This window comes from Diuraphis noxia, unplaced genomic scaffold (assembly GCF_037042655.1).
Source record: "Diuraphis noxia isolate RWA-SAM2 unplaced genomic scaffold, SU_Dnox_SAM2 contig0002, whole genome shotgun sequence".
Taxonomy (NCBI): Eukaryota; Metazoa; Arthropoda; class Insecta; order Hemiptera; family Aphididae; genus Diuraphis; species Diuraphis noxia.
This window is the reverse complement of record NW_028301712.1, coordinates 37,602,107-37,617,325: the sequence shown is the minus strand read 5'-3', so window position 1 is coordinate 37,617,325 and position 15,219 is coordinate 37,602,107. Positions and strand designations below refer to the sequence as shown.

Sequence of the window (15,219 nt, the reverse complement as noted above, 5' to 3'; positions counted from 1 at the left end):
CGGTACTGTTTGTTTTACAAACAAAATATATTTTAAATAATTTTAGATTATTATGCTCTAAAACATTTAAACTCTTAATATGCATCTAATGGGAGAAGTATAACAACCTGAACTTTTTTTAAATATCAACATCATTAACTTCTTAAAGGAAATTGGATTATATAACCAAATATAAGCATAACATGCATTGTTAACTTAATGTAAACATAATGTCAACTAATGGTCTAGTAGCCCGGTAGCTGATGTAATTAAAATTTAAATCAATAAAAAAACGTTTTTTTCTCATTTTGAATATTAAATTATATATACCAAACTTGCTGTGACACGCGTGAAATTTTCTGATCACTGTGTACATTACATCTACTTGTAAATGTATTATGTTTAAACAATTGATCGTGCCATCATTATCACTAACATTTTCGCGCACTACGCAGCTCGTGCGAAATCAAAAAACGAATTATAATATTATAATATAAATTATATATACCTATACCTCGTTAAGCACATGATCAGGTTGAAGGTGCTAGAAAAATTAATAAAATAATAATAATAAAATTATGGTCGTATAGCAATTATTACTTTCTGATAGTTAAGTGTTATAATAATTTACGTAGGCCTCTGACAGCAACGATGCAGCCGTCTCGTATAATAATATAAATAATATCTAAAAACATAAATTGGTAATTATAGACACATTTTTAACATTTCAGTGTATAAGTATAATATTATTAATTATTATTATGTTTCAGCAACGGAGCATTAAAAAAAACTTACCGGTTACTGGTTAGTGGTTAGAGGTTAGGTGGAAGAATGCATATACGCGTATAATATCTAATAACGATCTCCTTTTTGCTCGCGTGTATCATTAAACTACCGCAGCAGCCGTGGTGGTGTCTCTCGTCATAATAATTTTCTAGAAAGCTATCGTATTGTTCGTGATCGTTTCGGACGTAGGTTTCTCGAAAACTGTTTATATATATATATATATATATATATATATATGTATGTATGTACTTATAGCAGGTACAGTCGCCCGTCCGTGCCATTATTTATTTATTATATTTAAAAACAAAATTACTGTTTTAACCGAGAGCCAAAATTATAATTATATATACTATCGAAACATGCAGAAGTTTGTAGATTAGTATTTGATGATGGCTTAACGAGTATTATTATTGTTTTTTTTTTTACATTTAATTTCTCTCCGGTTTCCGTTCAATTGTTTTTGCCAATATTATTGTCTAGCATTCGCGATTTATGCACAGTAATACATATCATTTAAAATATTTTGACGGTTGTTATTGCGGAATATTGTGGTTGTAAGAAAAAAAACTGTTGGGAAAAATAATAGTATCATAGTTGTGAATATTTAATAACTATATTTCTATCACGCCTTATCGGGGATATATAATTACTTATTAGCTTTAATGCAAGTGCACTGTATAGAAACACACCAAACTCGTTTTTATACAAACTGCAATTGTTTTGATGTCGCTTTTTGTTCAACCAAACTAGGTACACCACAGTGGTTTAATTTCGAGCCACTGAATCATTTCCCACGAAACAAAGATATTGCGATGATTCTTATCGGCAGTTCAAGTAAAACTTGTTAGACACCGACACTATTATGTACAATAATGAACATTATGCAATTATTGACGTTTTTTACAATTGTTCATTCTAATAATATAAGTATTAGGCCACTTATTATAATAATATGTATTATTTTATATCATATTATATTTATTTACATATATATGTTCCTAAGTTATTTTCTATAGTCATGATGAATTTTATAATTAAAGTTAAATGTCGTAAATCATGAACACTTGAATTGGTGAATGTGAACTTATTAAAGCGTTAACTAAAAAACAAAAATACATAAATAAATAATATAATATTTGGGTTTCAGGATAATTTACCTCATATCACCTCAGCAAGTTAGGATCCAATAAATTTAGTAAATGTAATTTATGTGCCATATGCATTTATGTCTAGTTTCTAATTTTAGTTCGCTTTAGATCGCCACATAGTCAAATAAAACATTATTAATGAGAAAGAAAAGGTTGAAAATAATAGCAAATTATTAGGAATTAATATTAGCATTATAACGAATGTGTTGAAATCATAATTCATCTGAATGGTGTTAATTACCAATTAAAAATACAAAGCAATCCACATATGAAGATGAAAACATTTAGAATAAAATCTAACTGTATTTATATATAGGTAAGTACCTACGTGGTACGTCAATAAACCACTTCGCCAACTCAATGAAAAAACATCGCTTGGTAAAAAAAAAACAAATCATTTAAATTAGAAAAATAAATAATAAATCTGGCCGTTTTTAAACAAACCGTTTAATGGACATTTGTAACAATAATTTATTTAAAATATTATGTAGACTGTAGACAATTTATATTCTTCAAATAATATGTTATTCACTAGATCTATAAAGTCTGTTGATTAATATTTCAACTAAAATGTTGCCGTAATTCGTATGAAATCTTAAATCGATTATCCATTTACCAAATGGAAAATATATCTTCAGAGCTTTTACTGTGCAAAGTTATGAAATATAAATCTAAAAGCCAAATTTTTTGGTTTTAATTTTAATAGATTTCAGGCCGTATAGTTCAATTCGAGTATCTATATTATTTTATATTCATGCAATGACAGTGTATTGTAGTGTCCATTAAAGTTTACGAACGCTATTTCATTCGTATGTGAATATAACAGTTAATCACACGACCATCGCAATGATATTATAACAAAACGACAGTAGGTACCACATACATTGTGCATTTAACTGTCATTAATATTATTGACTTAGGTGTATAACAATATTTAAATGCAGAAACTATTCAATTTGGAGCGTGTGATAATAATACGAGTGACACAATTGTCGTTTTTTTTTTTTTTTTTTTGTTGGTGTTACATAAATCCATGTATAATATTTATATGAAGATAATACAATACGACTCATTATGGAACCCTCGCAGATGTCCTACCCCCATGCGCCGCTCGGTCATGTTCGTGACACACATATTGTCGACTTCGTGCGCCGAAACTTTCTCAGCTTCCCGATGATTTCCATCATATATATATATTATATACATAATATATTTAATACATTTCGCACGCAAATATAGTATAAACGATTTAGCATTGAAATGCCGAGTTTCTGATATAATATAATATTATAAGTATATTATACTGCTCTGCCATTAGTTCTATCGCGATTTATTCTGTCGTCACTCGTCGTTTATGTGATTCGTATAGGTACACGTCTTACGTATGCAAGATAACGAGTGTAGAGACGTATTATGTCAAATTCACGATTTGAACCCGTTTACAGACACCGGCAAGGGACGGAAACAAAAATCGCGTTATTATATAATATTATAATATTCAAAAAGCGATTAACCGTTGAACGTCATCGACGTCGTAAACCACCCGAACAAAACTATATATATAATACTACAATATTATATTACACCCGCCGATATAATAATAATATAATAGCAAGTCCGAATCAGGAAAATATTATAATATTATATGTGCACCGGAGCTAGTATACCCATATGTATAATAATATGTGCACGTGTGTTAAAAAGTCGACGCCCGTAAGTAGGTTACTACGGCCCCGAGCGATTCGTGTATCAGTGGTGTGCGTGTATAATAAATGTTTCCAAGTATCTCATACAGTATAAATATATATATATATGTGTGTGTGTGTGTGTGTGTGTATCTCGATATGTACTGGATATGTTTCGACATAAGAACTAACGAAATAAAATAAAAAATTACTTATCTGCTGCTGTAGTTACCTGTAGATCACTGCACTGCAGAGTACTCACGTATTATTATTATTATAAATTATAATACATTACATCGGCTGGCTATAAAATAGCTATAGCAGACTGCGCTTATAAAAACGTACTTATATTATACTGCAATTAACCTAGTCCTATACTATTACTACCCCGTACACAGAGGTATGCGTAATATTATACTATTACTATTATTATTATTATTATTATTATGACGATGATAAATATTTTACTAAACGCGTTCAATCGGTTTTTTTTTCTGCTAAGGAATAATATCGAATTATAGTTTTACAACAGCAAACGATATCGAACAACAATTTTACATAGATCTGCCGGTCGTATAAACGTTGCTTACTATACACAAAAATTAAACTTCAGAGCAACAATTATACCTATAATGTATTTTAGTTAGTGTTTAGTTATTATTATTAATTATGATCGACGTATCGAATTTCGGTTTTGTACATCATATATCACCTATATTGTAAGAGTTCATAAGCATGAGTGTGTGACCTGGTAGCAGAAAATGTTGTACAAGGCACAACTGAAAGACGTGCGGACAGAATGTAATATGCATTGCGCTGTTTCGTTCATTATAATTTTTCTCTTTTTTTTTATCAGTATTTTTATTTTATTTTAAATAGTTTTTTTTTTATTACTTTGTCTTACGAAAACATATGGTACAATATTTTTTTTTCTTATAAATCTTGTGAATAAATTGTTGGTCGATTAAATTTCACCGCTAATAATCTTAAAATAATATTGTGCCAGATACATTTATTTAACGAGTTGTCTAAAAAAAAAAATTGGATACCCGGAAATTCCGCTATAATTTCTGTCGGATCCTTACCGGGCAGCCGGCCGGCTTTGTGGACGAAGCGTTTCACCTGTGATTATGATGATGAGCTTTGGGCCATATATACCTACGTACCATATTATTGTTGTACGTGAACGACCTATACTATATGGCTGCGTATGGGTCGCGAGTGCCGCCGACCAGTAATTAGTTTTATACCTATAATAATGATTTTAAGAAATTATGGTTTATGACGTCATGACATCTCATAAATTTAATATATTGTGTATGTAAAATACAATTACATTGTACCGACCACTATTAAGAAATAAGAAAAGTAAAATAATTTTATGGACCACTGCTGACGGGTGTATGACATCCGGATGCGTACTGCGTAGTTATAACTCCTTGAAATTTACATTTTGCTTCTCACTGCCCACTCGACACCACTAAAATTATACCGATATTATATACACCACCATCCCATCACGTTGTGTAAGTAGGATTTATAATATAAGTGCGTTTAAACTTAAATAATTCTGAGAGATACTAAATTATACATTATATTGTATACATAATAATAATAATAATATGAAAATATAAATACCTACTTGATCAATTTTTTAAATATATCGATGAAATATTATAACGTATAACTATCTCCTGACCTCCTCTACATATATAGGTACATGCATTAATAATACATACTGTATTAATTTCTCCTAAATTATGCGGGCCATCGGCCTCCCTTGACTCAGCCACCGTGGTTAGGCTATGCTTACTTTTTATAACAACTGCTCTGACGCTCTGTATATAATTATGTATTGTGTATGATAATATGTCCGATAGTATGAATATATGTACATATAAACTTTTATACAATTACCGGTTTATGATTTTACCTATATATAATAAACATGATTTATTTTTAATTGGAGTATTTCGTTAAAAAAAAAAAAACTTAGTACATATGCGTGTTATGGTTAATCAAGCGCATATACCTAATAATAATTCATTAATGATGTTCAAAACTACAAACATTTATCAAGCAATAACTGTAGAAAATGTTGATTTCATACAAAACGCCCGCGATCACTAGTAATAACAATAATAAACTATTATTTAAACTGCTTTATCGACTTTCCCAAAAAATACATCACCTATACGTATAGTAGGTATATTTTTTATACATTGTGTCCAGTTCACAACAGATGTAATTAACTGTTTATTCGAAAATTATTATCGTATTCCAGATCTACTATACAAGAATTGACGAAATATTATACGATTCGCCCAAGTACCTATATCTCTTGGCACCAAATCAGTTTTCACCTATACATTCAAATTTCGTAAAACCTATAATGGTTCATTAATTCTCGATATACGTATCATCCATTATATCTTCGTGAATTTTCGTTTATGACGTTACTCGTTATGCATTAATACGCGTTCTATTTTTGTTTTACGTCTCGAACACGCATAACGTCAACACACATTCAACCATATTCGTTTAATATAATATTAAAATATAACGACTTCAGACGTTATGTATTACACGTCATAATATTAGAATAAGTATATAACCGTAATATATTGGTATATAAAAATCGATGTTTGCGAGAAGAAAAATAGACCTAAACTTAAACTCAAATTAGACGTCATGATGTATGTATGGAGAACCTTTATTGCGTGTAAAGCGATTTCGTTTAATCAAACGTTCGACTTGTATAATATACATGTTTATATCATAGTATAGGTATTCCTTGTAAAATCCACGTTCGTTACTGCCGTTTAATCTATACCATTTTCACCGTATTACTATACCGCTGGCGTGGATTCAGGGGGGGGGGCTATGGGTGCTCGGGCACCCCCTGTCATCTAGCCACCACAAAATAAATTTATATTATAAATTATGTAATTTGTTATTTTTCAAAATAAAAATAATAATAATAAAATCGGTGCTTTTAGTATCGCCGTCACATACGACAATAATAACTATTATTGTTAATTGTTTTCGAAGTACTTATACTCGTATGTAACGACACACGTCGACGGCGGAAAGTACAGATAAAAATTATTATTATGAAAAAAAAGTTAGCACTAATACATCAAATAGAAAATGGTAATATTTAAATAAATAGTAAGGTGTACCTAACAATTTTTTTTTTTTTTTGAGCACCCCCTGTTAAACTTTTCTGGATCCGCGCCTTCTATACCGTGGATACCAGACGTATTATGTGAGGTGGCCGACTGAACCGCCAACCGTTGATTTATAATTTTACAATAATAATGTTATGATGTGTGCATTTTCTAGATTGAACTGTCACCGTCTCGTTCTGTGATTACAAACGACAGTCGTTCGCACGTCGGATCGGACACACGTGTTTCCGCGTTGAAAATGTGATTATTGGGTGCACGACCTGCAGGTGAAATACCGTTTGGACCTAATTTCGATTTCACAATATTATGGACGTAGCGTCCACCGATTATCTAAAGACTGCACTGTATTCGGGAGACAATGGCTCGGACACGGGTAACCGAGACAGCCTCCGACTAATGGAGCTTGGGCTCCACCTGGAGACCCTTCACGACGGATCGCATCGGCTTAACACGTCAGTGGACCATCTGTTGAACGACCCGTCTCTGTCAGGTGAGCATTTTTATGAAATTCGTAATTATACGCCGAATTAATATAAATCCGAGATCCTTCGATTTTACGTTTAAATGAGATAACATAGCATAACATGAAAGATCTTCAAGAGGCACTTGATATTATTACTGTTACTGTATACAGTAGTACAGTGCATTCTATCAAAGTGTAATATTATATTATAATGTACGTTTGATATTACTTAAATAATGCAATAAAATATTTTACCTATCAGCGTATAAAATATATGCACTTACCTAAATAATATTATGCATAAAAATGTCTTTATAAATTAAACTTATCTGGAAATATCATATTTATCTGTGTGCAGAGAGGAATAACAACGAATTCACATTCGCCAATAACAACAATAACAACAGCAACAATAACAACAACAATAACAGTTTCGAGACGATCATTAGTGGTGACCACGGGTTCGACTTGGACTGCACACCCAGCTCGTTTAACGACAAATCTGACATTGTAGACCAATGGCGGACGTTAAACACGGACGGTGCCATCTACACGGTGGAGGTGGTGAACAACTCGGATGGTGGCGTCGGCGAACCATTGTGGTGCATGCCCGCACTCACCGAACACCACCAGGACACCAACGCAGTAAGCAACTTCGACGAAACGCTGTTGTCGATGAACGGGTCGGACTCCTCGGACCAGGTGGGCTCTGGCAGGTACATCAAACAGGAACCTTTGCGGGAGTACATCAAACAGGAACCGTTGACGGAGTACATCAAACAGGAACCGCTGCAAGAGTACATCAAACAGGAATCCGCTGAATATACGGGCGATGAGCTTCTCCGGAACGCGTTGCTGGGCAAAACCAATCATAACCACCACCAGAGGTAAAGCCACACGATATATTAATATATTATAATATAACATACCTACATATAGGTATACTTTTCGGAAAATATAATAATATATTTCATTTATTTATACGTATTAAGTATGCATATTATTGTTTCAAAGCACTAAAAACAAAATACTAACTAATAGTGACTAAATGCGAAAAAATACTTTAAAATTGCATTCATAATCAATCATTAAGAATTAGGTACATTAAAGCATTTTCGAATACTTTAGATATGAGTTAGCATAATTTTATCTAGTCCGTTTGTTGATTTTATCTATACTTAAGGCACGATGTAGATATCTTAAAATGTGTCAACGGTTGTTAGAAAAAATTTAAAACTTTTCAAAGGAAAAATCCATATTTTCTGTCGTCTCATCAAGAAAACATATATTTAAATTCATAAAGAAATAAATTATGTGAAACGAATTCAAAAGTTTTATTTCGATTATAAAATGTTCATAAAATTTAAAACAAAATAATAATAATATAACAATTCTCAGAGAAAAACGAATTAAAAAATGTTTAATTTAAACTGTACACTATATTCTGTTATCATGATGGTTTTATAAGACACATTTCTAAGTTATAATTTACTTTACAACTTGTAAAATAGTATTTGAGACCTAGAGTGTTGATGGTTGTTGATGATGATTTAACACTATAAACCAACGACAGCGCATTCTAATCGCATATCATTCGTTATTATACACACGGTATAATACGGAGAGGTTAAATTTAAATATTATTCAGTATTTGCTTGTTTAGTAGTGATGGTAGTATTAATAATTTTTAAGGTGTTTCTGTTGCTTTTTTTTCATACAATTAAACGCTGATTATTATGTAGTCACACATCGTGTACGCCTTTAGAAACTGTGACTTAACGATACTCTGTGATGCATGTGCGCAGGTACGGCGACAAGGACGTCAAGCCATCGGTGTCGACCGCATCGGACAGCCAAAACTCGTCGCCGGGACCGCAGTCGATGCAAGATGTCGCGTCGTATCCGTCGACGTCCACCGTGGATATGCAAGACGTGCTGGCGACGACCAGCACCTGCAGCAACGGCATAAACGGCAACACGATCGTCATGATCGACGACGACATGCCGTCAATGTCGCTGCTGGTGGCCGGCGACGGGGCCTCCGCGCAGAACGTTGATGATCTCCTCTTGCCAGACTTTGACTTCCAATACATCGATGGCCTGGACAGCGACATGTCTCAGTCGTTCCAGCAGTACTGCCCCACTAGTCAGGGGTTCGTGTCCTTCATCGCCGCCGAGGTAAATATCGTCAATTTTTCGTCCACCCCAATAAAATCTCCACCCGTTTACGCAACAACCATAACTAACGTAACACACACGCACATATAAATATGCGACCCAGACGACTTTAGGCTTGTCACCAAAATCGAATATTCCCAGACAGGCGTTTTTTGTTGCAGACATTTTTTTCGAATAATTTCGGCTACGGCTGATTTCTATCACTTAAATACTACATATTCTTAGTAATTTCTTAAATCGATGTTGTTGTTTTTTTCGTATGCATTTTTAAAACGTATAAAATACTTTCTAAACCTCATTTCATATTCCAAACGATCTGGTAACATTGATTAAATAAAAAAAAAAAGCTATAAAATTGTATTTATGCACAAAAAATATGCGAATCCAGTTTATTTCTATAAGAAGATCTTTAACCCCTGCGTTAATCGAATAATTTTTCACCGTGGAAACCGTCAATCCTTATCATCTAAATAATATACCAAACAAATATCAATCATATTTATTGCGTAATAATTATTAATTATTTTATTAATACATAATAGTTAGGTACGAGGTACAGTGTAAACTAACCTACCGTGTGTAGAACTGACATAATATTGTTTTAAACCAGTTGGCATTAAATGTTTTGCGAAATCATAAATGATCCTGCGGTGAGCTGGTTTTAAAATATATACTATAATATGTTCGTGTACATTGATAATGTGTGTACATGTAACAGTAACACTACTTACTTATATAGAGCCACCATATGGAGATTTAATCGCTGTACACTAATGCTTTATTATAATTGATTGTAAAATATTCGTAAAGTTATAGCTCGATTTGTTGAATTTATCATACGCCATTATTGTCGGCCAAATGAGCAATTATTATCAGAAAGAAAATATTATCGTAGAGAATTAAAATAAGTGTAGGTACAATATTTATTCATGCCATTGTAATTTTTCACGTTTTCTATTCTATAGAGAAAGAGACAAAATAGGTACTATAACATAAGTACCTACATATAAACTGAAGTTTAAAGTAAAGCCGAAGTGCCACATGAAAACAATAATGTAGATATGATCTATGAACAATAGTAGATTATAATTAAATATAATATATTATACAAATAATCTTCGATACACTCGAGAAGAGTGATGACATTATAGAACGTTAACGCCACTCAAATGTGATCTAAGATTTGACACTTTAGTTCATTGGTGTACATTATTGTCATTACGATATCATTTTCGTCTGCCGATTACTCAGGAATTAAAAAAGTTGATAACTGTTATAACATTATAATAACCACACACAAATTATACTTATACCTTGCAGGGTCCACACATAACTCACACGCTCTGGTCGATCATTGTCACCACCTGGATTTTGAATTTAACGATATAAGTTTTTGATGATTTTTTTCTGAGTTTTAAATAATTGAGATATACAAATTGAATTTAACATATATTATTATTCGAAATAAGAAAGTTTATCTTGCATATTATCTATCTATTTGCATTATTTAAACAAAATACATTGTTGTTAATTGATTCAAAAGGATTTTCACCATGCATAAATGTTGAATAAATGCATGCATATAACTGTAATTTTTAATATTTTTATAGATATCTGGTGAAAACTGATGGATTTGGCATTAACACCAATGTATTATAATATTTTAATATAAAAAAGTTTATTTTTTATAAATTATTTCATCAAGTATTTTTTGTATGATTATTTATAATTTGTTTACTTTTTTCAAAATATACATTTTTGAATTTTACATATATTTCGTATTGACCGTGATAATAATAAATGGAAATTTATTTAAATTCAAATTTTTGGTAGATACATATATTATGTGCTTGTATATATCTCACGGTTGTTTCTTGTGCCTTAAATTAACGGTGCTTGTATTCATCTCATGGTTGTTTGTTGTGCCTTAAATTTACAGCCCCAGTAGTCATCATCGTCGACTATATTATTATAAGATATTTAGTATAGTTTGTGATGATGACAATAATAAATAATAATATGCTGTTATTATATTTGGTTTTTGTAACGCAGGTGGCGAACATATCGCAAATCCCGTCCACGGTGGTGCTGGACCACCGAGAACTGGAACAGGTGTCCACGTCGTCGTCATCGTCGCCACCAGTTCGGCCGGCCAAGAAGTACAACCGTCGTTCACACCACGCCAACGGCAAGACGAAACAGTCGGCTGGCGGTGGCCCTGGGACGTCGATTGCAGGTTCGGGTGGTGGTGTGGGTGGCGGCAGTGGATCAGCTTCGGCGTCGAGTGACGACCAGCCAGCCGGACAACCACCCGCCAAGAAAGAACGGTCGCTGCACCACTGTCACATATGCAGCAAAGGCTTCAAGGACAAGTACTCGGTGAACGTTCACATACGCACCCACACCGGCGAAAAGCCATTCATGTGCACCGTGTGTGGCAAGAGCTTCCGGCAAAAGGCTCACCTGGCCAAGCACCAACACACACACACCACGCCTGCCAAACCAGCGCAATCGCTGTCGTCCGTTTTGCAATCCGTCAAAGGCAGCAGCGGAGGCGGCGGTAGGAGGTCCACATCCAGATAGCCCAGACCGCAGGCTGCAGTCATGCCGACTATCACCACCGAGTCACCATCCTTACCATCGCCACCACTAAACTCACCATCGACATTACCACCATCTACCACCAATCATACCAATACCAACGTCCAAACCACCTCCACCATTGACCTCTGACCTATATTTCCTACGGCAGCCCGGAAACGCGTCTAAAACGAATAAAAAAACGGGACGCATTCCTCATCCGCGTTGTTTGTAGTTAAACATCCGTTTTGTGTGCATCGCACGCAAAATAATATTTATTATTATAATAATAATACGTTTATTATTATTTTTATTATACGTTTTTAAGGCGATCATTGCATGTGTGTGTGTGTGTACTGTAGATCACTACACGCTAAACACACGCGTGCTTTGTTACGACGACTCGGCCAATCTTTTTCTCTACCCGGAGAAATCGTTTCTAATGTGATGATTAATAAGTTAACCTCATTAAAGAATATTAATGTAATAATAATCGCTTTACGAATCAAAATATTCAAAAGTATTGTTTTTTTTACGTGTAACTTTTTTTTAAAATAATTTTTAAGTTTATATACGCTGTGTAGATGATATAATTTTTTTCTACATTACAATAAGATTTACATTTTCTTAACGAATAATTATAAAACATAAATAAAAATAAATATATAGCATATTACGTATACAATCAATACATAGAGGTAGGTTTATAAATATTTGATTTATATTTAACAACAAAATATAATTCTCGTGTACTATTCCGTCCTGGGGCCTGTGATAGAAATGAACACATTGCAGTTACAATAATGTTGCGAAACGATATTGATGTAATATTATTTAGTCACGTTTTTTGTGTATTATAAAATATATATATATATCATAATATTATTATTATTATTATTATTTTGTTGTTATAAAAATGTTTAGTTTTTATGTTGTATTCGTTTTAATATGCGTGTTATAGGTGTTCCTAGTAAAGATTACCTTGACACCGGACTTAAATTATTAAGATATCATATTATTAATAATGTATTAAACATGCGTATGTACGAAAGCAAAATACAGTTTAAAATAAACCTAGGTAATTTATTCGTGTTGCTTAATTTTTTTAAGAATTTTAGGCCTATAAAACTTAAATTGAATTAAACAAATTAGAAACATAAGTATTATTTAGATAGCCAAAATGTTTTTTTCTTATTTTTTTTATTATTATTATAATTAATATTTTATTTTTATTATTAATATTATTATTTAAAACCCGTAGTAATATATTTTGTACTAAAGTAATATTATTGTTATTTTTAATTCCATACGATGACGATGAAGTTTTTCTTATATATTATTTGAATACTTGCCAAATAGCAATAGGAACAATTTAAATTTTATAATAATATCTTTTTTCTTGTGCCATACACAATAATAATCATGACATAATAGTAAATAGTAAAATGTTCTTATACATGACAATTTTAACTACTACGCGTTTACGGTATTATAAATAAGAACTTCGTTTTAAATTTACATTTTTTCAACTGAAAATGTATACAAATATGAAATATATATTTTATTTTTATTACAAATTTAAATTTTTATATTCATACATTATATTATGAATCTCAATTTATTAATTAATACTTATATACGTCATTCCTGCAATAATTTTGACTGTGATTTATAAAATGAATTATCTTTATATATTTTCTCATTATATTTAAAATAGTAAAATTCCATTATTTTATTTTATAATATATAACTTAAGAGAAATTTTTTTATACATACATACGGTTTTATTTTGAACAATAATTATTATTGTCATCGTACATGTAGGCCAATTGTATGTTATTTTCATGTATAACAACTCAGTATTTTTGTAAGTTTTTTTTTGTTCGTATCTGTTTTGTAAAATTAATGAAAATTATTTATTCCTAATGAATTGTACATTTATAATAATTTATATATATTATTATATAAATACATATATATATTTATGTATATTATATATTCCATGTTATAATGTGTGTAAATACAATATACATATTATGTACTATGTAAATATATATATATACATTTTATATTTTCATATCAGCTTGTTATTTTTTCTTAAATCTTTAATCCCATTTTTTCTAAATATTATGTTTATATATAAAATGTAATTTATCATCATTTTCACAAAACAATATCGATTTTATATTTGCCTTATTAAAAGAAACATCAAATCATTATAAACGATTATCATATTATTATTGTTAGTCATAATAAATTGAAGAATAAAAACATTTTAGTAAAGTAATATTCACATTCTAATATGAATATAAGTCAAATTATTTTGGATTAATTCAATTCGTCCAAAATTAGCTAATAATTGTTTACTTATCTAATTATTCAATTAGTTACATAATTTGGATTAAACACCAATTTTGTAACGACGAACACTGACCTACCTAGATGTTATTATAATAGTTACCAAGTATTTACCTATCAGCATTTTATTTTCCACGATTTAAAAAAAACTTAGCTGCACAAAAGTTAATTAGTTAAAAATCATTATCCAGGTTTATTTTCGAAAACAATTTCAATCAAAAAAAAAAGTACATGTATATGTACAGTTTGCTAGATATTTTACACACTATAATTTACTGTAGTACATGCATTTTCCATTGGGATCAATAAATACTGAGATATGAAAATTTGTAATAAATATAATTTTTTTTTATTAATTCTTCAAGAAGATTATTGGGCCCAACTGAACATGTTTGTGTAGAGACCCATTAGTTCACAATTTAAAATATTAATTCATTAGATATTTAATATAAATGTAATAATTACAATTATTTGGGATTCGCATTTATCACACAACTTAAATATCAATATATGAATATAATATATATTATATAGGTATATATTTTTTCCTTTTCTTTGTTAACATAATATAATTATATAATGTAGTATTATGTAAAAATCGCGTAGTTAAAGGATAGGTACAATACATGACCATAAAAATAAAAATAATTAATAATTTCTAAAATCATCTAACTAATACAATACCTAAAAAATAAATAATCCAATACATTATGACATTCATATTCATTATGAGTATGTCTATGTTTTGTTCTTGCGATACCCAATGTATGCCATTGCATAATAAATTGCAATTTTTGCTTGGTATTTTATTTTATATAAATTATTACACAGTAAAGTTTGTTCACAATAAG

General features: G+C 31.0%; 1 protein-coding gene across 2 annotated transcripts in view; it reads left to right on the top strand.

Annotated features, from left to right (window-relative positions):
• The window catches only part of LOC107162913 (uncharacterized), a 76,297-nt gene extending 62,210 nt beyond the window's left edge, over positions 1–14,087 (top strand). For both annotated transcript variants that reach the window (XM_015510074.2, XM_015510073.2), the window contains 4 exons: positions 6,944–7,279; positions 7,611–8,139; positions 9,058–9,430; positions 11,483–14,087. In XM_015510074.2, the coding sequence (XP_015365560.1) occupies positions 7,096–7,279; positions 7,611–8,139; positions 9,058–9,430; positions 11,483–12,013 (1,617 nt within the window). In that variant the 5' untranslated portion in view covers positions 6,944–7,095 and the 3' untranslated portion in view covers positions 12,014–14,087. The remainder of the gene's footprint in view (positions 1–6,943; positions 7,280–7,610; positions 8,140–9,057; positions 9,431–11,482) is intronic.
• The last annotated feature ends 1,132 nt before the right edge of the window (positions 14,088–15,219 follow it).